We start from the raw sequence: 22,567 nt of genomic DNA on the forward strand, positions 1-22,567 counted from the left end.
ATGTTTCGCACTTGAAAACGTAGGTTCTTTTGGAGGGGGGTGGTCATTCCTCTGCATGACCTCCATAAAATGGTAGTCTGTAATACGCCCCCGGTATGGTTACCTACCACTTGAGCACACACACAAATATACACAGTGAAACACCGTTTATAAGCTTTTTTCAAACGAAAAAACGTATAATAGGTTAATGTGTAATAGACTTTGGAGGGACCAATTTTAAATTGTATAAACGGTGTTTCACTGTATATATAAAAAAAAGTGGTTGTTGGAATAGGCAAATTTATTTTTAGTTAATAAAATTGTTTACTAATGAGTGTGGTGCAAAAACAGGTAATGTAGGTTCAGAACGAAGTGCACACAATTTTGTTTTATTTTTTTAATAAATTAGTTGAAATATACAAATCGAACTGTCTCTGTACAAATCTTCACCGTCTGAAAGTTCGACACAAAAAATAACTTATTCTTCACTCGAACGAAGACCAAGGACAGCCTTCCTGAACATTTCCTGCGTTTTAAAAGTGTAGAATTCCTAAAATAGATCAAAGTTGATACTCCCTAAGTTTCAATAAAGTTCTTCTCTTTGTCAAGTTACCCGCTTGAACTATTTTGTTGAAGGCAGTTTTAGGCGATCATCTGAGCGTTGGGTAACTTCTGAAAGAAGCTGCATCAGCAAGTGGTGCATTCATTTCTTGCCATTCATATATTCTCTGTTGCCTGTAGAAATAAAATAACAAATAACGAACCAATTTTTATTTGGGTGCCACAATGAGTACTGAATATCATAGATTCGAAAAATACCATAAATGTTTAACTAGTGTGCTGTATTTCAATTGAAGTCTTAAATATGCATATTTTTGTTCTCCGCATAATTTAAAAGGAATCTACATAATACAGGGTAATCCAAAGGAATGCGCAAGAGATTGCGATGTGAACCGCAAGGCGCACGACGATCACAATGAGAGAACTTAAGAAATTTTCGTTTGCCAACACCCACTTTTCCTTACGCAAATTGATCAGCGTATTAAAAAAATCACTAATAGCGTGTGACGAAAGTTGCTAGTTGGGACATTCAAACATCTGAATGAAGAAATGCCCTTCCACACTAAGTTTTTCTCACAAGTCTGCTGCGGAATTCTTTGAAATACACGAATTTCCGCCTCATTTGCGTTGCTGTTAGGCTTAGATAACGCTCTTTGCAAATGCTTTACGCTGGCAATTTTGTCACTACCCTACAGTTCCAACACTATTTGAGGCAGTGATAAGCAAAGGGATGCAAGTGGCAAAATTAAAAATTTTGAGACCAGTAGAAATGGTAGGTGAAACTCTCCTCTCTTGGGGTCAAGAGATGGCAGGCGTAGCTGCTATTCAGCATGATTTAGAAAAAAAATTCGATGAAAGCTTACCTAGGACGTTATGTTTGTACTCGTTTCACTCAAAACTTGAAAATGTCCACTTACACCCCTTCCCACTACCATATCATTACGCGAATCAATTTGCTCGAGGAAAAGTGGATGTTGTGATCCGAAAATTTTTAAGCTCTTTCACTAACCGTAACTGTAAGCGTGGCGTTGTTGAAAATCATCTCAACCTAGAGCAACAAACAACCTAACCGTATTTTGGGTACGATATAATTTCCATCATTTGCTTTATGACTTCTTGCCATCGTGATGGCAAATTGTAAATTAATTTTTGACAAATACTTTGTCTTTGGAGCGAAGAGCTCGAGTAATACTGTCTGTCCGGACATCTTTAGTTTTGATTTTTTTTCCCTGTCAAAAAATGTTACAAGGGGAAGAATAAGTGAAAATCGAGGGTGCAAGGTCTGGACAGTATATGGTGATATTTATCAGGAAGTAGGCTTGGAGACAATTACAAAAGAATGTAATCGATTACGATTTCAAGCTTGGGAAATTGGAGATTACGATTACAATCCTCTGCCAAAACGTAATTACGATTAGAGCAATGATTAGATTATTTAAAACATGTAACTGAGTATAATTATGATGTGCCGATTACGATTACAGACTCGCGGGAGAAAAATACATGCACATACAGTCAAACCTCTCTTAACGGACATTCCCCGTTATAGATCGCCCATTTATCAGGTAATGTTTTTTTTTTTTTTTTGGCATTTTTTAACTCCCCCTCCCCCTTGGCGATATATGGTGAGGTTGAAGACTAACCTCCACTTCCCCCCTACTATATCACGTGTATTTTCAGTACCTACGAAAAATTTGTGCATAAGGGCGCTCAAAAGACATTTGCACGACGACGCCGATCAGGCTTGGCGCGGCCCTGCTACAGACAATTCCGAGTTGCTTCAAATTATAAGTTTCAAAAATTTATTTTGAAATGCATTTAATAGACTAGAAAAGCGAAAGCGCTCTTAATTGAAGTTTTGAAAAATAATTGCTTTCACCTGACTTCTAGACGCGTTATTTATCAACTCTTGCTGTATTGCACTTTGTTATGTAGTTTAAAAAGCATAATGTCAAAATATAGTTACTATGTCATCGTAGTCACGTTACCAAAATGTAAAAGAACTTTAGAAAATTCGCGAAAATTGTACCGATGAGCACATGTCATCAATGTTTAGATACTACCACCTACTATTTAGATACTTATTTTGCAAGTTTTACTTATTTTGTTGTGTTGATTTTCAAGTTTGGATTAGTTTTCATTAATACTTACTCTGCTGGGCTTAAAATCGGTGGGTGTCCCCTGAAATTAGAAAAAAAGAAAAAAAATCTTATGTATTAAACAATAATAATACTAGTATATACATAATATAAAACAAAAACTGACTAAAGAATATAGTGAGCAATTTCGTAACTTATTTAAAACTTATTTTAGGAAAGAGCAATTTAAAATTTTTATAATGTCTTTGTAAAAAAAAGTAACAGAAAGATTAAAAATCTTATTTATTATCTTACCCATTTTCTGTCATATATACACTGTGAACTGAAAGAAAGAGAGCAAAAGTTAGAATCTTAAATGTCATACAGTAGTAAAAATAGTTCGTTAATTTAAAGGTGAACATATTTATAATGTATTCTAGTCAAAAAAAAAAAAAAAAAAGAAAGGTCGACCGTCCAGCCTTGCTAAATTATCCTGCCTATAAATACGTATTTAACAACAGAAGTGAGGCTGAAATGTATTTACGTGCTTTGGGATTGCAATGAATTATTTTTTTTCATTGCAAAGCCTTGAGCTTATGTGCTCACACATTAAGGAACATTCCACAAAAAAAGCGCACTTTTTCCAATGTCTAACACATGAGCTTATGGTTAAAAGAACGTTCAACAGAGAGAAACTTTTCTCAATGCAAAAGACTTGTGCTTATGGATAAAGGAACATTCTACAAAAGAGAATTTTTTTGAATGCAGAAGATGTGAGCTTACAGATAAGAGAACATTCAACAGTACCGAACCGTTTTCAACGCTGGGGAAAAAAAAGAATCAACAGAAGAGAACTTTTTTAATGTAGTAAAGACATGAGTTTATGCATTAAAAACATTCAATAGAGCAGAACCTTTTTCAATGCAGAAGACGTGAGCTTATGGATAAAAAAACATTCAGCAGAAGATGACTTTTTTTTTTAATGCAGAAGATCTCAGCTTATGGGTAAAAAAAAACATTTAACAGAACATAACTTTTTTCAACGCAGGGAAAAAAAAAAAAAAAAAACAAAGAGATCCTTTTCCATTGCAGAAGACGTGAGCTTATAGATAAAAAAATAAACATTCAACGGGAACGGGAGAGAATCTTTTTAGTCCAAAAGACGTGAGCTAATGAACAAAAAACATCCAACAGAAGAGAAACTTTTTCAACGCAGAAGACGTGAACTTCTGGATAAAAATATTCAACAGAAAACAACCTTTTCAAGCAGAAGACCGCAATTGGGGAGTCTGAATTTACAATGACATTTTAATTTTGTATTTTAAACCTACACATACAGTATATAATTCTAAATTAAATTAATGAGTAGTGCTTATATAAGTGTTCTTTTCTTACCCAATAAGTAAATAATCCGTTGAATCTTTCGGGAAAATAAAATACAAAGGCATTTTTTATGTGCTACTTCATTTATTTGAAAAAAAGAAAGAAAAAAAAAGATAAAACTGTTTGCTTTACATGGTTAGAGGTATAATAAGGTCTTTTCTCCAAATGAATTTTTAGTTTGTTGACTGATTCCAACACTTCATTATCTTTCTTCTTCATAAAAAAATTAAATTACTCTAACCTTTGAGTGTAATCCAGGACATCTTTATTATTAGCTACTGTTTTGCGAAATATCCTCTTTGTTTCGTCATAATCTTTTTTTTTCATTATCTTCCCCTCCTGCTACTTCTTTCAGTTCCAGAGGACTGGTGGTCTGGAAGTTTGCATCTTCACTAACAAAATTGTTGTCAGCGCACAAGTACTTTTCAATTTGTATGGAAGAATCAAAAGGCTTGATTAAAGTAGATCATTTTCATTTCGTTTACTTGAATCATTAGAAAGAGGCATCTCCTCGGGTTTTTCAGAAACCATCTTTTTTGAAACAGTTCTGGTCTCAACTAGAACTAACACTTTCAACTGCATCTGCAATCCAGACAGTAACGTCCAATACTGTGACTGTTTTCTTCAGCTCTTGATTATCATTGCTATCGGACATTTTTAACAAAATGCTTTTTAGCAAAAACTTTCGATAAGAGCATTTAAAGGCGCGAATGATTCTCTCATCCAGGGGTTGTCAAACAGATGTCGTGTTAGGTGGAAAAAATATGATTTTGAAATTTTCTGTTTTCAAATTGCTAGAATGTGATTTTATATTATCCATAAAAAGAAGAATTTTTCGGTTACTTTTCTTCATTTTTTCATCCAGATCCATGAGCCATTTAGTCATAACTGCAGTTGTCATCCACGCAGATTTGTTTGCATTCCATTCAATTTATAACTGATGAGAGTACTGATAAGAGGTTCGAATTTCTCTTAGTACTGGCTAGCCTCTGAACATTATAAAGTTGCAGAAAAAATGCTTGCTACAAAAGCAATGCTGAGCAAAATCTTACCAGAGAAAGAAGGAAAAAAAAAAAAAAAAAAAAAAAAAACTCGATTGATTTGCTTTCCGCTAACTGGAGTGTCCGCTACCGAGGAGTGAAATACACTACGCAACTATTTCGAAGGTCTGGGGATTCAGAAACTGTCCGCTAACGAGGGGTGTCCGCTATCTGGGAGGGTCCGTTAAGGGAGGTTTGACTCTATTTGTAATTTTGTTTTGAAGCTAACATTCTAAAACATGAAATAATTGCATCAAAACATTTTTTTTTCTTTTAAAACAATTGTATTGCTTCGTTACTACATTTTCAAATTTAAACTAACCTGGAAGACCAAATAATAGAAGTTGACAAGACTTTAATAAATCTAAAAGGAAGGATTCTGGTTGAACGTTTGATAGAACCAATATATATATATTAAAAAAAAAAAACACACACACACACACACACACACACACATGGGATACTTACAATAGGTCGTCCTCTTTATCTTTTTGCTGTAACTGAAATATATAAAACCCATTAATGAAGCACTGCATTGAAAAATGCTTTACACGATATAAAACAATAGCTAATAAAAATTGAATATTTTCTATTGTAGTATTTATTATACGATCATTTCATTTTTTTTACCGTTTAGATAGTAATACGTACGCAATTTTATGACTCAGTATTTGGTATTAACTGTAATTTGGATACTTCGTAGATAAAAATTCAGAAAAGTGTAGTGGAGGCTTTTGCTTTTGAATATTATATAGCGCGAAATTTAGTTGTTAAAAGTACATTGATTTATTTTTGGAAACTAATCTCACATTCATGTTAAATGCACGAAGTTTAAATATGGATTCTTTATTTTTACGTTATTAATAGTATTTTTTTAAAATGTTTCTTTTGGTTGCTAATATTATTGAGAATCTATATCACGTTGATTTCACACCGGCTATTATAGCCACAAAATAAATCGTTATCATCCCTGTTGTTATAAACTCCAACTGGAGCTTTACATCAATCCACGAAAGCTTTCCTATTATAGTTTACTTCATTGCGCAATCAAACTAGTGTTGTGGCCATCACGAAATTTTCTATTTTTTTCTTATGACTTCTTGGCTCTTATGGTTTAAACATTTTTGCTATTGGCAAAAGCAGAATCAAAGTGCAAAAAATGAAAATTATTTTTGAAATCCTTGCTAAATTAATTACAAGCATTTGTTTTTTTTTTTTTTTTTTTTTGGTTGAAAAATAGAAGATGGCAACCGAAAAATATTTTAAGACATTGAGATTTCTCCAAAAAGTAACTGCACGAATGCGGATATAAATCTTTATTCTGCCTCGGATGTCCGCGGATATGGATATCTGGCGCATCACTGGTAACAATAAGATGATGTAGCAAACTAAAGAGGTTCGCATGCAAATTTCATGTATTTTGTTTATCAGCTTACCTTGAATACATAGCACAAATGACGATGCATAAGACGAATGAACAAAGGGCAATGATGAGTGCGATCACAAGAACAAAAATTTCGCTCCACAATATCTTATACGCTTCTCGGCTTGAAGCACAATTCTGGAAATCAAGTAACAAAAATTGTGTTAGGAGGCACGCAGCGCAAAGAACAGAACAACTTGTATTCTAACTGGGATCAAAGGCAATGCGGATGACGGATAATACAGGTACTTTGGGTTATATATATATATATATATATATATATATATATATATATATATATAAGCAAAGCAAGTCCTTAAAAAAATAACAGTTTAAAAAACTAAAAAAACACGCGTTAGTAGCAAAATGAACTAAAAATTTAAAAATAATCTTTGGATGACATAAGTATATAAAGTAATTGACCAAACACTTAATTTTTACTGTAATAAAAAAAAACGTGGGGGGCTTCTTATCAGTTGTCTTAAATTTTTTCCACTTGTTATCCATGCAAAATTCTAAATAGGCAGCCCCCCCCCCCCACGATTTTTTTAAGTGTTTGGTCAATTACTTTATATACTTATCATCCAAAGATTATTTTTAACTTTTTAGTTCATTTTGCTACTAAAGCGTGTTTTTTTAGTTTTTTAAACTATTATTTTTATAATGGAATTTACCATAGTATTCTATTACATTATTTGAATCAGACATTTTGAATGCTTCCTGGTAAATTCATGTGCAAACATTGTTACACTCCGCAGCTCTGATTTGTACATTGTAAGTAATTCTAATAAGCCAATTGCTATTTGTCCGAAGGAAAGTTGGACCCACAAACATGCAATATAAGCTAATAAAAGCGTGTTAATTAGAATAAACTAATAACTCATCGTTAATAAATTAATTTGATTATAGAATATTGCATTGTCATCGGGTCTGAGGCTGCATTCCAAATTTTAAAAGAATCCGATCACAAAAAGTGGTTGAGTTGCAAGATTATGAATTTAATTTCGGTGTAGACGGGATTATAACACACGCACAATGATTCCCGGAGGTGGACGTCAGCGAAGACCCGCCCCTTAGACCGCTCGACTACGAACGCTCATAAAGTGGTGGAATGTACTAACAGTAATAAGCCACTAGCTCTTAGTCCAAAGTAGAGTTATTCACAAACATACAAGTGACGCTAATAAAAGTGTGTTAAAAACAAGACTTACTGCTCATAATGACAAAAAAAAAAAAAAGTAGCAAAATTGCATATAATTGTTTAAAATACAAGTTTTCACATCATTTTTAACCAAGGTTCAAACTCGTGTTTCGTTTGAATAAAATACGGTAAATCAAATGCGTTATCATTACAGTTCATCTGCAGAGGTGTTTGTTAGACTACAATGATTTATTGTACAATCTATACGGGAGTTGTACTGTACATTTAATCAAAATAAAAAGCGAATTTTCGTTGTACTTAAAGTTAAGTACTGGTTATCATAATTTAAAATGATCTATGTGAACATAAAATGCGTTGAAAAACTACAAGTTTGATCCAGAGATCAAGATGAATGAGGGTCGAAAAAACGAGGTTCTACTGTACTACCGTACAAAATATTGAAATTATAAGGACTTTTGCAATGCAAAACATTGAAGAAATGTGGAAAAGAAAAAAAAAAAAGCTTACTATTATTTTTTATTCTTACTTCTGATACATGCGTATGTTGTTCTATTGAAATAACGACCAAACAACTTTGATTTCTTCTATTTCACCAAGTTATAATTTTCGTAAATACTGTTTTTTTTTTTTTTTTTTTTTTCCCCTAATAATATTACGGATTTACGATCTCTTTTATCAATAATTCTTGATAATCTGTATAAAAGAACTTTCGTCAAAAATCTTTAATAAATCAATAAATAAATCAAATCTCAATATTTTAAGCAAGTATCATATTGATCGTTACATCTAGTGATCCTAATTGGCGGTGAAACAGTTTTATACTTGTTAATCGCGAACAATATGTACACTTTACTTACCTCTATGGCAACGACACTGTAGTTTGAGTATAAATCCCTGATGGTTGATGATTTGGCTTGATTTAGTATTTTCATCACTTTCTTTGGCTCTATAATGATATCATTTTCCAAGAGCTGGAAGCAAGAACTTGTGCTGAAATTAAAATTATTCTATATCAAAATTAAAGCTCCACTCCTCCCTTCCTCTGACTTAGTCTTGTAAGTTTAAAAAAACGTTTAAAAATCTTTTATGTAGTGAAAGGAGGTACTTTACCTTTCAAAATCCAAACTTCCGTCATTTCTTGAATAAAAATTTGTGTCATAAATGTTCAGTGACACTGGTTGAGCAACGGCAAGTTTTAAATCTCTGTAAACAATGAAATTAGTGCATAAGAATCAGGAATGGACATCATACAAATTAGAGTGACAGTGACTTTATGAGCAAAAAAAGTGATGGTGATCCGAGAACTTTATTGCATGTATTCATTTTTCGTTTACGTGTTTAGAGCATACATCTGAAAGTGCTTGTAGCATACATCAAGATCATTCAATATTCTGCATCAGTTCTCTTTCTTTTATTTCCAAATCGATCTTAAACTTTCTCATTCAAAGAGTACTATTTTTTTTTCCATTCGCTCCAGCCTTTGATTATCATTATCTGCGAAAATTCTTTCATCGATTCAATAACAACCGTTTTCTATAGTTTCATTACATTGATATGCGTTAAAATTGCCTTGAAGACCTCATCGATGTCTATAATTCTTGTTTCAAGCGATGTACTAGGGAAGTAACGAATAAAAGGGCTGTTCTGTTTACAGAATTCTGTAGTAATCAAAACGCCAAGTCACAAGAATGTTAAACTCTCTCCGTGAAGGAATTTTTCGAAATTGTAGCGCTAATTATGGTGAGTATTTTTAGGGACGGTAGATCTGATTCTAATACGACTTTAAATCACTGTCTTTAAATCTTATTATGATGTTAGACGTGTTTTATAACAATTTGAATTAGGGATACGATGTTTTCAATCCCACAATAAAAGGGAAAGGGATTCATATTTTTATTTTCTTCAGGAGACAACATGTGAAAATCTGTTATCTAAGTTACATTTCACAAAAAAAAAAAAAAAAAAAAAAAAAAAAAAAAAAAAGTACGTAAGTTTAGCCCAAGTTACAACTATTAGAACTTTAAAATAATGAAATTTTTAATAACAGTCATTCGTTAATGACTTACGTTGAAATGTTTTGATAACTGTTCTCTTAATGCATTTAAAAGAAAAAAAGCAGTGACAGTTCTACGTCTAGAGAACAATTCATGCACATTTTCCCATCTCAGTACCATATTTTAAAGCTTTTCATTTTATTTATTTTATAATATTATTTACTTTGTGTTTGACTTTTTTAGCGATATTTTTTTAGGATACATTCGACCTTTTTTCATGCTTTCTTTCAGCTGTTACAGAAATGCGAGCTAAAATTGGTGAAGATAAAAATATATTGATGTTAATTTCAATTTAATAATAAATCATGAAATGATTCAAAGTTCTCCCTTAAGTCTTCTCCTTCTTTGCTTATTGCCTATTTAAATGTTAGCATAGCAAAAAGTTTACATCAGGGGTGCCCACCTGGAAGGGGGTGGAGGGGTCATGGCGCAGATTACGCCAGTAAAATTTTTAGGTGGGGGGGGGGGGGGGTGTTTTGAGGAGTATTTTTTTTCTTTATTTTGGGGAGGAGGCTCTTGCTGTTGGGAGGGGGGGGCCTTTATGATATTTAGGGGGAGGGTGCGTCTTTGGGGGGTGGGCACCCCTGTTTACACGATGAACAATCCGTGTGATTGATGTACTAGCTTTCAATCATCTTGAATAAGTACATTATAACAACGTGTAGTACATTGATTTTCCTGGAAGAAAGAATAATTATAATAATAATTAATTACTTTTGGAATCTTGGAATAATTTCTCGCACTTCACTAGGTCTTTTGTAAAATACGAATTTCAACAGGTCTCTGTCTTGAAGTATATACACCTGAAGGGAAAAAATAACTTTTAGGAATAAGGCCATTAAATTATTATGAACAACTTGTCAAGTATTATAGTCATATGTATTCCTTAAAACGCATTCAAGCGAAAAGAAATGATCACTTTGGCATGTGGCGATAAAACATGACGTTTGATTAACGAACTAAAACTAAACACTCAAAAAGTGGCTATAATACGACTAAAAAATAAAATTGAATGTTTCCTCTAGAAATTGTTTAAATCTAGCAAACTGAAGCAGCAATCACCTTACTGGTTATTAGTTGCATCTATGGTAATGGTTTAAATGTGTTGTGCTATGAATGGTTGCCTAACCTATAAACGAATCCTTATGGCATGTGTGCACTGTGTAAGTCGGGGTTCACAGGTTCACACCAAATTACGGTACACACCCTAAATTGCCAGCCTAACTGGCATAAGACAATAGCATCCACAACATCATAACTAAAATAATTTCATCTAAATCTTATCTTAATTTATTTATCTGAAATCAGATCAAGTCCGCATGAGTCCATTCGCCCTCAATTTCTCGAACACCCCCAGACCAGGTTTATCCAGTATGTCCTCATGCGACAAGGCTACACAACACAGCAGGTGCTCTGCAGTGATTTTTCTTCCACTGCACTTGATGTAGAATCTTAGAGAGAAAAGGTGACCAGAAGCCAACCGAGACACTCTTTCCTGTCCCCTCCAAAGCCGACAGCACCACCAGGGCCGGAGGCACGATACCAAGGATGGAATGTTGTTTTTTTCCAGGAGGTGTTAATAAGTGTTCTACTTCTGGAGAAAATTTTATGGAATGAAAAAGGGAATAAAAAAAATAACAACATTTACCCATGCTGTATTGAATTATTTGGCTTGCTTCCCATCATCATCTAGCATCTCAGATGTTGTTATGACAGCCAAGTAGTGTTTCCTAATTATTTTAGATTCGTTAGCTGAGTCTTTGGATACAAGTGATTTTTTTTTCTTCACGCTTCATCCAAAGCGAAGAGAATAATCTAAAGTTGAAACAATAAAATTCTTTTCCCGTTTACCCCAATTGATCCTATATTTATTTTCACCCCAGTCAAATTATACTAACAAAGTTTAAATTATACTGTGCATACTAAACTAAAAATTGATTTAAGAACAAGAGGGAACATTATTTGAAGAAAATAAAAATACTTTACTTTAACTTCAGCTACGGCTACACTGCGAATATCAGTAGAACTACTAGCTGCCACTGAAATTTGGAAAAATCCTCCAACGTATTTTCCAAGAGGTTCATTGTTACTTAATGCTCCAGACTGTGGATTGACATGGAACACATCCAGCATCTCAATCTGCTCTTGAGTAGATGACTGAAATGAAAAATTTAATTTTCTAGTAATGAGTTCGTTTTGAATTACTTGTTATTATTTTTTTCATTAGCAACTATTTCAGCAGCATATATTTTGGTACTACTAGATAAACCTGCTATTCATTAATTCTTTAAATCAAAATTCAAAAGTGAATTTTAAAGTTAAAGAAGTTCAAGTTAAGTAACTTACTCTGATAAACAGCACATTTTGAAGACTATATGTAATTGGACTAGAAGATGCATCCGGGTCTGATGCATGGAGGGTAACAAGCTCGGAATCGACTTCCGTATTACCCCTGGCACCTAAATGATGAAACAATTTAGAACAATAATTAAAATAAAAATACGATAGCATTTTGCAAATCATTTTTCCCCCAAAAGAATGCTTTTTGACACATGATTGTAGTCGTGTCTACAATATATTGTCAGTGCCTTTTTGTTCAATAGTTTTCGTTTTGATCAACATACTAACTCCAAATCGACGAGTATTACCTTTTTTACGACCACTGGCGAATAAAAGTAATAGATTCAGAATTAGTATGCTAACAAAAACAATTTTATTCAGGTATTTTCGAATCGATTGCAAGTATACTGTCAATGTTGTCGATGTCTTTTTTACCCCGGGGTTTTACTTTATTTAGCATACTAATTTGGAATTTATTACATGTCTTTTTAGACGATGGGGGTTTTTACTTCAATATTCAATGTGATTACAAATTGAAATAAATGAAAGGAATTTGCGTAATAAGTGCCAAAATGTAGTAAAATTGTTAACAAAACCAGTTTAATGTTTAGAAGAACCATTTTTACAGTACCTTGAAGAAATGAAATTGAATGCGTTTAAAATGCTGATATAGTTTTTTCTTTATTTTTCAATTTAAAACTTAGAGGGGCTACTGAAGTTGAATGGACAAATGCTGTCCTTGTGTGAGAGAATTAAATCTTGAAAACCATAGATGTAGCATTAATTAGATACACAACGAGAAACCGGTTCCATGGGGAACAAGCCCATCTGGTATACACGGGAAAATATCCGAAAAGCGCAAACGCGAAGCTCGGCTCATGCATGCAAATAACTTTTGCTGTAGCCTGATAAGATGCTAACAGCGATGCATCCGTCAAGTCTAAATCTATTTCAAGTCAACTCAAGTCAGTTTCAAGTTCAGTTTTTGCCGTCTATTTCAAGTGTCGCTTGTTCAATGGTGGTCAGTGGCTTTCGCTACGGAGTTGTGCATTTAGTTATACTACAGCTATGTTGAAAACACTGCTGCAAATAAATTCATTTTTTATATTGAGGATTTAAGTTGTGTTAACAATTCTAGAGCTTGAAAACGCTACCCTGCAACGATTTAAACGAGCTGATGTGTGCGTCAAATGACTTCCTTTTACTCCAACTTAATGATAATAGTTCTTCGGAGTAAGCAAAGAAACCTAAAGTTTGTTGCGAATCGAAGTAAAGAAAACGTTTTATACAGATTCATTTTCCCAATATCGGCAGTTTTAATGTGATTCGATGGTTAACTCTTGAAATATGGCCAAATTGAAACCAGATTTAAAAAAGAAAAAAAAAAAAAAAGAAACGCCAAATTTGTCGCGAAGTTGGGGACTAAGAAGCTTGGCGATATATTGCCAAATTATATCAGAACTTGAGTTTGCATTGAAATTAGCAATGATTTTACCCCAAAAAGGCGTTAAAGACCCCATTTGGAACATCTGAATGCAACCAAAAGGGAAGGTGCACAACTACACCCCACTAGGAATCTATGTACCAAATTTCAACTTTCTAGGACATACCATTTTTGAGTTATGCGAGATACATACGTACATACACACATACATACGGACGTCACGAGAAAACTCGTTGTAATTAACTCGAGGATCGTCAAAATGGATACTTCGGGTGTCTATACGTTCTTAGGCACTTATCCTCGTGTGGTCGAGTTGAAAAAAAAAAAAAAAAACTCAATATTCATTTGGCGGCGAACAAAATGGAAATTAAGGTCGATTTTTGAGTGAAATTTTTTTCGCGAATATAATACTTCCTTTTTTGTAAAAGGAAGTAAAAACTACCGAAAGAGATAAAACATTCCGTTCCACGTTTTCCATTTTCGGTAAAATATAGGATTCAGACAGTTTGTAGTGTAATGTAAAAGTAAAAAAAAAAAAAAAAAAAAACTCTCGTAAACACGATGAAAAATTACTGTCATTAAGCCTAGCAGGTAAAAAGTTACGGCATTCGTTTGTTTTACCTCTTTCAGCCGCAATTTGCCGGAAATTTTTGCACCTCGTATAGTTTATTCGAGTTGCGGATTGCATAAACCTTTTTTTTTTTTTACTTTACAATATGTTTTTCATATTTATGCAAGTATTAAACAACTTTACATACCTAACACATAATTGGAGGTTTCAAATGCAGGTGGATTGTCATCTATGTCTTCCACAAGAATGGTGATCTGAATTTGAGATAGATCTTGATAGTTATAGGGCTCACCGTACTCGGTCACCGGCTCTGACGGCTTACATACTTTGATAGTGAGCGTGAATTTCGTCACGTTTTCTCTATCAATACGCTTTTGGACAATCAGTTCTCCAGCATTATCCATAGATCTTCTGATGCCGAAGATGCCATCATCATTTCCATCTTGAAAGAAGAGAAGAAAAATTCGTCAAGTCAGCACATTTAAGTCATTAGGAAAGGTTTTCAAAAAGTTGTTATTGGAATGCATTGCGATTAAATTATAGTTTATTTATTTGAATCACAATGCACCAAATAAGTAGATTGAAACATCTTTAAGTCCGTTAAGAGACCTCCACTGAAGCACATAACATTTATTCATTTCTCTCTTGTACATTCGATACTTGTTTGATACAAATGTTAGAACACTTTCTGACATTCTATTTTATAAATTTTAAGAATTAAGTCTGTCATTACAAGGCACGGATTTTTACCGTTTTCGGGTAGCGAGATAGAATTAAGGCGATGCCGAAAAAGTTAAACTTTTGAATGTAATGTATTTAGATTAAAGTATGTCGATGTTAAAGTTTTCACCGTTCGATTGGAAAATTCGATTGAACATTATATGGAGCATATGAGAGCGTTTGAAACATCTTTACTTTTTTCTATGTTTAGTTTCTTTAACATTTGGATGGACGAAGAGCTATCGCAATTTTCTTGTACTTTGCCGAAATTGCGAGTGACACAATAAGTGCAATAATGCTGCTGTTTGTTGCTATGATGAGGTATGTCGTAAAAAATCTTACGGAATTAAAAAATGAAAATTTACGCTGCATGCAAAAACGGAGTTCATGAAATTTGCGCAGAAAAACTCTTTTGTAATAAGTGAGCATAAAAATATTTTTGTTGCTAAAATTTACCGTTTATTAAACAATTAGAGTTAATTGCTGACGTTCAGAAATAAAATAAAGTAAAAATAACTACGCATTTTATTCCTTATTTTTCCATTAAAAAAAAAAAAAGAAAATTATTCAGCACTCAAACGTACACAATGTACTGGAAGAAAAAAGTTCATTTAGTTAATCTGAGATATTTTCTTTAAAAGATATTTTTAAAGATCATTTCTTAATTGACTGATTTAGCGTTACGAATAAATGTACTGTTGTGTGACAGAAAAAGACATTTTGAATTCTATTACCCCTTTCGGACACAGTTGCGGATCCAGCCGATTGTTTTGGGAGGGGCCATCCGAAATTTTTTAACAAACTCCCCAGGCCTGAATTTAGTTCCATGCCGTCCCTAGGCAAATTTGAAATCTGCTCCCCCCCCCCCTTCTAAAAGAAGCAAAATATCCTTGACTCAAAAAAAAAAAAAAAAAAAAAAACGTAAAAAAAGTGTTCCCCAGATTCAAACTGTCAAACTTATGAAGAAATGATGGCGTTTCACATTCTGAGACGTCCCGATCACAGTGATCTCCCACAAAATTTTTTATTCGTCAAATTTTGCTGACGATTCGACAAATACCATGATTGAAAAACATTTGAATTTCATAAGATGTGTGAAAGTAATCATTATTAAATTACCAGAAAAAATGGTCTCTGTGGAAGATGGAAGAATGTTAATATTTTACGTTCAAGAATGACCATTTAATTCAAAAAATGTGTATTATAATAGCAAATTTGCCGCCCCTGAAAAGTTTGCCACCCTAGACAGCTGCCTACTCTGCCTATTGGGAAATTGGGCCCTGATAACTCCACAGAAATTTTATTAAAATGAAGTTTTAAAAACTTAATTTTCGGGGTATCGAAACATTATTAGGTGAGGGGGTGGATTTAGGAATCTCGAATTTAGGAATCTCTCTTTAAATTTTCGAGTAATTTTGAAAATTAGGAAACTAAACACGCATTTTGTCTATTTTTGATGATGTACGGAGAAAGGCCCTGTTTCGGCCGCTGGACCCAAAATACTTTTTGAAAATAAAGCTTAGAAACCAAAATGTTCTGTCATTATACATTGAGAAGTTAGAAGAGGAGGGGTGTTCTTCTAGTTCTTCAGCTGTCCAGCCTAAAAATGCACCTTTAGGTAATGTTTGCTTACATTAAAGGAAGTGTGAAGGTGCTTAGAATCCTTCCTTCCTGGAAATATTTTACCCTTGCGGCTCTAAAAATTCGATTCTTAACTATATTGTAACGGATTCGGTGCGACTTCCACTTTCTTGAAATGAAAACACAGTTCTTGATAAAAAAACACAGGAAATTTATTTACACTATGTACAAGAAAGATCTTCGACAACTGCTAAATTATTCATCAGCAATTAAGCAATTATCACACAACACCGTAAACTCAACGTTTACACACGTATTTACTTCCAAATACGAAAACAACACAGCGAAATGCCTCGCTATAAACAGAGCTAATACAAACTCACAGTTCGCAATCTGAATCGAAAACTCCCTGTTTATCCATCGCTAACGGCTTTTATACACCGAAAAGAATTTTCCACAACATTCTTACCTCTTCGCGAAATGCGTAGACCGTTATCAATGAAAAGAAAGAAAATAGGGGTCGTATAATTTAGCCGAATGAAAAAGGGGTTGTATATTCATTACGGGAAACTATTTACAGGTTACGTCCCTACAATAATTACTATTTACAGAATTTGTAACAATATTTATACATATTTTAGAAAGGGATGGAAGCTTCGTGAGCTCCTCCGAAAAACCTCCTTTTAAAGCTAGCATCACGATATAAACTAGGGAAGGAGGAGGTCCTATCAAAACTCGTTTGTAATTGAAGTCAAAAAAAAAAAAAAAAAATCATTTAAGTTGCTTTTAAGCAAGTTAAGTGATAAGGGCTGGATAAGCTAGTTTCCGTTGACACTTTTTCCAAATAAACGACTTAAAATGCAATTTTTTGCTACATATCAAGGCATTCGTGAAAGGGCATGGGAAAAGGGGGTTCTCTTCCTAGTTTCGAAATTAAAGCCATAAAAACGAAAATTTAGGCTCTCTTTGGTTTTGTGAACAAAAGGTATACTCTGAGAACCGCAACATTTAGAGATCGTCCAAGTGTCTGTAGTTGGTATCAAGAAATGATGTAAAAGATGGAGAAAAATTTTGGAAAAAAAAAGTTTTGTTTTGAAAATAGGGATATAATTCCTCTCCTAATTAAGGCCTAAACTTCTTTTTCAGTAAAATATAAGTGTTAAATTTTGTTATCTTCTCATAATATTTTTTTCTTTTTTTTTTCTTAAAAAAATTCCTACAATCACAAAGTTTTAGGAGGAGCCTTAACCCCCATGGCCCTCTTCTAGATCCTCCCCTGCTCGGACATAGTTTTCATGGGAAAAATGAATTTCAGCAGGTAAATGCAGGTTGAAAATAAATGCTGAACTTAATGTAAGACTGAAACTGTCAGACAAGACATTTGAGCCAAATTTTGAAATTCTTTGTTCCACAACCAATCCATTAAGAATTTTTTCAAAGTGGGCTGAAACTCAAAGAATGATCACTGGGTTTGTTCAGTTGAATTCGTCTTCTAATAACTTTTCAACTATAATTTTAGCTTCTAGCATATTTGTGTTTCTACATGTTTGCAATTGTTACTTTTGTTTCTCAAAAAAAAAAAAAAAAAAAAAAAACCCACATTTTACTGTGTGTGTGTGTGTGTGTGTGTGTATGGGGGGGGGGGGATTGACACTTAGTACTTTAGTGCATAAGGGATTCGCTAGACTCGTACAGTTTGTTGAAGGAGTTCGCAAGGCAAAAAAGGTTGGGAAACCGCTGTTCTATAGCATCAGAAGAATCTTCTTTTATTAATAAGTTTATAGATTACAGTCAATTCTTTCTGAAAAAATATCGTTACTAAGTCCACGTATTTATGCGAGAGACGATAGAAATGTTTTGTAAAAATGTACCCACTGCACTGCAATATTCCTTGTCTTATAAAACAATACTGATCCGACAATAAATTAAATATTAATTTTTATTTTAATTAGTTGAAATTTCAAAACAATAAAACAAGTATTTTAAGTCAGAAAATTTTAGTCAGAAGTTTAATTAAGAATTCTTTCTCTCTGAAAATCATTTTAATTATTGGATATTTTTGTTTACAGAAACAACTGAAAAGCATCTTATTACATTTAATCATTAAATAAATAAAGTTGATGTTTTTAATTTAAAAATTCGTTTGAATGAGCAAACTTACTGAGTATGTAGTAGTCAATGATTGAATTGATTCCTGTATCATTGTCAACGGCTTTCACAACTCCTGCTACAGTACCGACAGGCTCTTCTTCCTTTAGTGATATTTCAATTGGCTGTGATTTCTTTAAAAGTAAAAAGGTGGAAAAAACATGAGTAATACTCGTTGTTAAACAAATCCACGTGAGAACACCAAATTACATAGCAAATTGGAGTGCTATTAATTGATCTCTAGACATCAGAGGAAGAATTCCAGTAGAGATAATATTCTGGAGGCTTCAATGTTTAAGAGGTCAGAAGCACCTGCACCGATAGCTGCCTGTGTGCAGTTTTGAGATCGCGAGTTAGACCTTCCCCCTAGCCCCAGACGTAATTTTCATCTTGCTGTGATGTACATAGTTCCCGCGTTCTTAACAGAGGCAAGGTGCTAAGTTCACAGTTCTCTAATATTTGTGAAATTGGTTGGCTACTTGTGTAGAACAGAATAGAATAGAGAATATTCCCTTTTGGAATTTTGAGAAATGCTCCGCGAAGACGTGTCACTTTCTTCATAGTAACATGGCATGTTTTCGCATTTCTTTTGAAGCAATAGTTCCTTATCGCGATCATTGGTTATTATTGGAAGAGTAATGCCAACCTGCAAAACGTTTCTCGCCAAAAGCGTTTAGATAGCTGAGAATATTATTCTAACGCAGTTTGAATTCGGCTACGTAAAGGAATGTCGCGCGACAGGACGATCAAACAGCACATACTGTGATATTCTGTATTCAATTATTTGGCGAATAATATGCATAGCGTCATATCACACTAGAAAACAATTTCAATTAATACAAATTAAATTTTAATTTCAGTTCAATATTGCACTCCTCAGTGGATAAAGAGCAATATTATAACCATTTGAACTGGGAACTAGTGCAACACAATGTTGATTCTACACATAGCACTACAGTTAGATATGTAACTCCATGCGTCGAAATGAATAAGGAATTTACCAGAACACTTACAAGGGGGCGTACAAACTGTGGCTCGCTGTCATCTACGTCCAAGACGAATATTCTCAACACCCTATGAGCTTCTTGCGGTGGAAACCCGAAATCATGAGCAACGACAATCATCTAAGAGAAAAAAGCAGGCATAATATTATCAAATATTAGATTTTAATTTAGAAAAAAAAGAATTTTCATCACAAAGAAAATGACCTTCTCACCTACAAAAACAAAAATGCCTGTGTGTGTGTGTGTACGTTTTTTTCCTTTTACAAAGCCAGAAAATACGTGAAATGAAATGTTTGCGCTTATTAATAACAATGTCTGAACTTTTGGAATTAAAAAAAAAAATAAATAAATAAAATGGTCTAAAGTTTAATTTTGAGTCATGGAACTGCACTTTTCTATGCGTTAAAGGAAAAATTTACACTATTTTTTAAAATTTTTAAAAAATCATTTGAGCCTGGTTGTTGAACCTATCTCATTTTGCTAAATTTTTATTTTTGAGGTACATCGTGTAACAACTAGCAACACAGCTAGTAAGTAAATAAATGTGCTTTGGAGTCACCTATAGTTTTCGTTCTGGCAAATGGTATACCGAGTAAAGATGCAAATTATAAAATCTTTCGTAAGCGAAATAGGAAATTATTTTCGTTAACGTTTTTGAAAATAATCCAGAAAAATTATCAAATAACAAAATCTTTTATTTAGAGAATATTGTTCTGGGATGTAATTAAAACACATGTTATTGACATAAATAGGAACTTTTCTTCCGTCTTTTTCTGAAGACTGTTGTAAACCGTAACAGTTATAGGATCATAATTTTACAAGCTATCGTTATCATCATCATCATTGAATTTTATTACCATGGAATTAACCTGTTGCTATTTAACTTGGTTCATTGAGTTATTATTTATTATTTTTCTCATCATTATCACAAAATTAAAATATTTAAAAACGGGTATTTTTTTACTCCTGTTACTTTTAAGTGTGTTTTTTTCTCTATTACTTCCTATAACAATGCGATCGTATTTTAATATTAATGAATTTCTGCTGCGGCGATAACTGTACATACTGATACGATTTGAATACATCATAGAAAAAATAATACATTACAAACTACACCCTGAATCATACAAGCAATTGCCTTTTCAATGAACTTGCAGACGAACTTTCTTATAACGAGAACGAAAGGGCCGCAATATTTGTTCGTTATAACCGAGTGCTCGTCAAACACAAGTTCGTAAAAATTCAATAGAATTTGTACATTTGTTGCTTTTTTTTGTAATATATGTTTTTGAACAGTACTAAAGTAGTTGGTTAATTTGGTTTAAAATATTTTACTATCTTTTTTTTGTGTTATTGATTTGGATTATTACTCATAGCGTCATAGCCACCCTTTGCTTTGAAAAAAAAAATGCTTTTTTTTTAAAAGCATCTTAGCACATTATAAGTCATTGAGTGTGTTGAGGGTTGTTTAGCCTCAAATTCTTCATATTTGTCGTCATCGTCGTGTTCATTATTCTTTTCATCTGTATAAGCTTGAATGTAAGCTAAAATATCCTTGAGCGTGACAACATTGCCTTGAACAAATATATAATTTTAAAAGCTTCTCTACTCCAAAAATTAAAAAAAAGTACTGTCATCACTTTTTCTCACGATTTAAGATTCATCACTAACTATCGGTTGACTCCAAAATATTAAAAGATTTTTCCCAAGGATAAGCTGAGCTGGAAGGCAATAGAAACATTCACAAAAATATTGCTCGCTTTAAGCGGGGCTTGCTCGTTAAAAGCGATATATTCTCCTATAGATTTAGCACTGTACCAACCAAATCTTTCTGCCTTCTTCGCTAAATCCGAGTTATCTTTGTCCAAGCTCGTTATACGTGAGTTCGACTCTACTTAGTCCTTAATAACGAGACATTTTGTAATTTCAAGTCTACTTACCGTGTAATTTTCCTTTCTTTCTCGATCTAGAGGTGCTTGAGTACTTATGATTCCTGTTGCTGCGTCGATGGTAAATTCGTAATCATAATCTTCTGAGCTTTGATCATCCAGAAGTTTATAAGCGACTTTACCATTTGCGGTGTTCGAATTATCTGGATCAAAAGCAACAACTTGGAATACTTCCGTTCCTACAGTAACATTCTGAAAAGAAAGATTAATATCACTATTCATTACATTAAAGTCTCAAAAGAATTTTATTTTATTTCATTTTTATTTACTTTTTAGTAATGCATGTTTCCCTACCTCAACACTCGAAAAAAAAAGTCCCAAAGTTAATGATGTTTGGTGCTTTGCAGTAAGCTTTTTTCAAGAATTAAAGTAAGCTTTTGAAAAGTTGAATGTTGCCAAAAAACTTGTTAAATATAACTAAGACTTGAAATTCTTTTTTATTATTATTATTTTTTTGCATAATATGATCATACTAGAAGGTCTCCCGTCAAGGTATGAAGGGTGAAAATTGCTTCTCTTCTTCTAAATTTTAAAAGCAACTGTCTGTTTGGTGATATTTTGATAGTTGAAATTTTAACCCTAGCTTCAGTGGATTAACCCCAAACTCCACTCGATAGCGTTCATAGTTGACCGCTTTTTCGTTTCTTCATTCCCCTGAAATGACAGTCTTACCAGTAAAACAGTCAAGGGACCGGATCCAGTTCAGCCTTGTCACAATAAAGCCTTTCCCTGCAAGTTAAATATTACCAAAACATATTATTAAATTATCATGTCGTGCGCGAATTTCATTTTTGAAAGTTAAGGTCTACAATCCAGTGTATAAAGATTTTCTTTTTATCAAATGAACTATTCATAAGCGTATGATTAATATCTTTTAATAAATAATTAAAGAGTATTGAACTTTTCCCATACTTTGTCTTTTTAAATTCCCAAAACGTTTTAAACGTCTTTTTTTCAAAATTTATTTTAAAGTTATTATTTTTCAGAAAATTAACAGTGAATTTTAAAACTGTCTTCGAGGAAACACTTGTCTTTTCAGGAAATAATTATTAGTGTTCGTATTAGATAGAGCTATTTAAAATAAAATATAGTGCTTCGTTTTAATATTATGTGTACTGAGTCGTCACTGT

General features: G+C 33.1%; 1 protein-coding gene across 1 annotated transcript in view; it reads right to left on the reverse strand.

Annotated features, from left to right (window-relative positions):
- Nucleotides 1-362: 362 nt before the first annotated feature.
- The window catches only part of LOC129233312 (cadherin-23-like), a gene marked incomplete at its 5' end in the record, with an annotated part of 43,647 nt that continues 21,442 nt past the window's right edge, over nucleotides 363-22,567 (reverse strand). Inside the window, 14 exons of the mRNA XM_054867362.1 lie at nucleotides 363-714; nucleotides 2,692-2,721; nucleotides 2,934-2,961; nucleotides 5,510-5,541; nucleotides 6,478-6,602; nucleotides 8,484-8,616; nucleotides 8,737-8,829; nucleotides 10,395-10,483; nucleotides 11,667-11,837; nucleotides 12,027-12,139; nucleotides 14,223-14,477; nucleotides 18,498-18,618; nucleotides 19,498-19,608; nucleotides 21,429-21,629. Of these exons, the coding sequence (XP_054723337.1) occupies nucleotides 630-714; nucleotides 2,692-2,721; nucleotides 2,934-2,961; nucleotides 5,510-5,541; nucleotides 6,478-6,602; nucleotides 8,484-8,616; nucleotides 8,737-8,829; nucleotides 10,395-10,483; nucleotides 11,667-11,837; nucleotides 12,027-12,139; nucleotides 14,223-14,477; nucleotides 18,498-18,618; nucleotides 19,498-19,608; nucleotides 21,429-21,629 (1,587 nt within the window). The remainder of the gene's footprint in view (nucleotides 715-2,691; nucleotides 2,722-2,933; nucleotides 2,962-5,509; nucleotides 5,542-6,477; nucleotides 6,603-8,483; nucleotides 8,617-8,736; nucleotides 8,830-10,394; nucleotides 10,484-11,666; nucleotides 11,838-12,026; nucleotides 12,140-14,222; nucleotides 14,478-18,497; nucleotides 18,619-19,497; nucleotides 19,609-21,428; nucleotides 21,630-22,567) is intronic.

Source organism: Uloborus diversus, unplaced genomic scaffold (assembly GCF_026930045.1).
Source record: "Uloborus diversus isolate 005 unplaced genomic scaffold, Udiv.v.3.1 scaffold_327, whole genome shotgun sequence".
NCBI classification, from domain to species: domain Eukaryota; kingdom Metazoa; phylum Arthropoda; class Arachnida; order Araneae; family Uloboridae; genus Uloborus; species Uloborus diversus.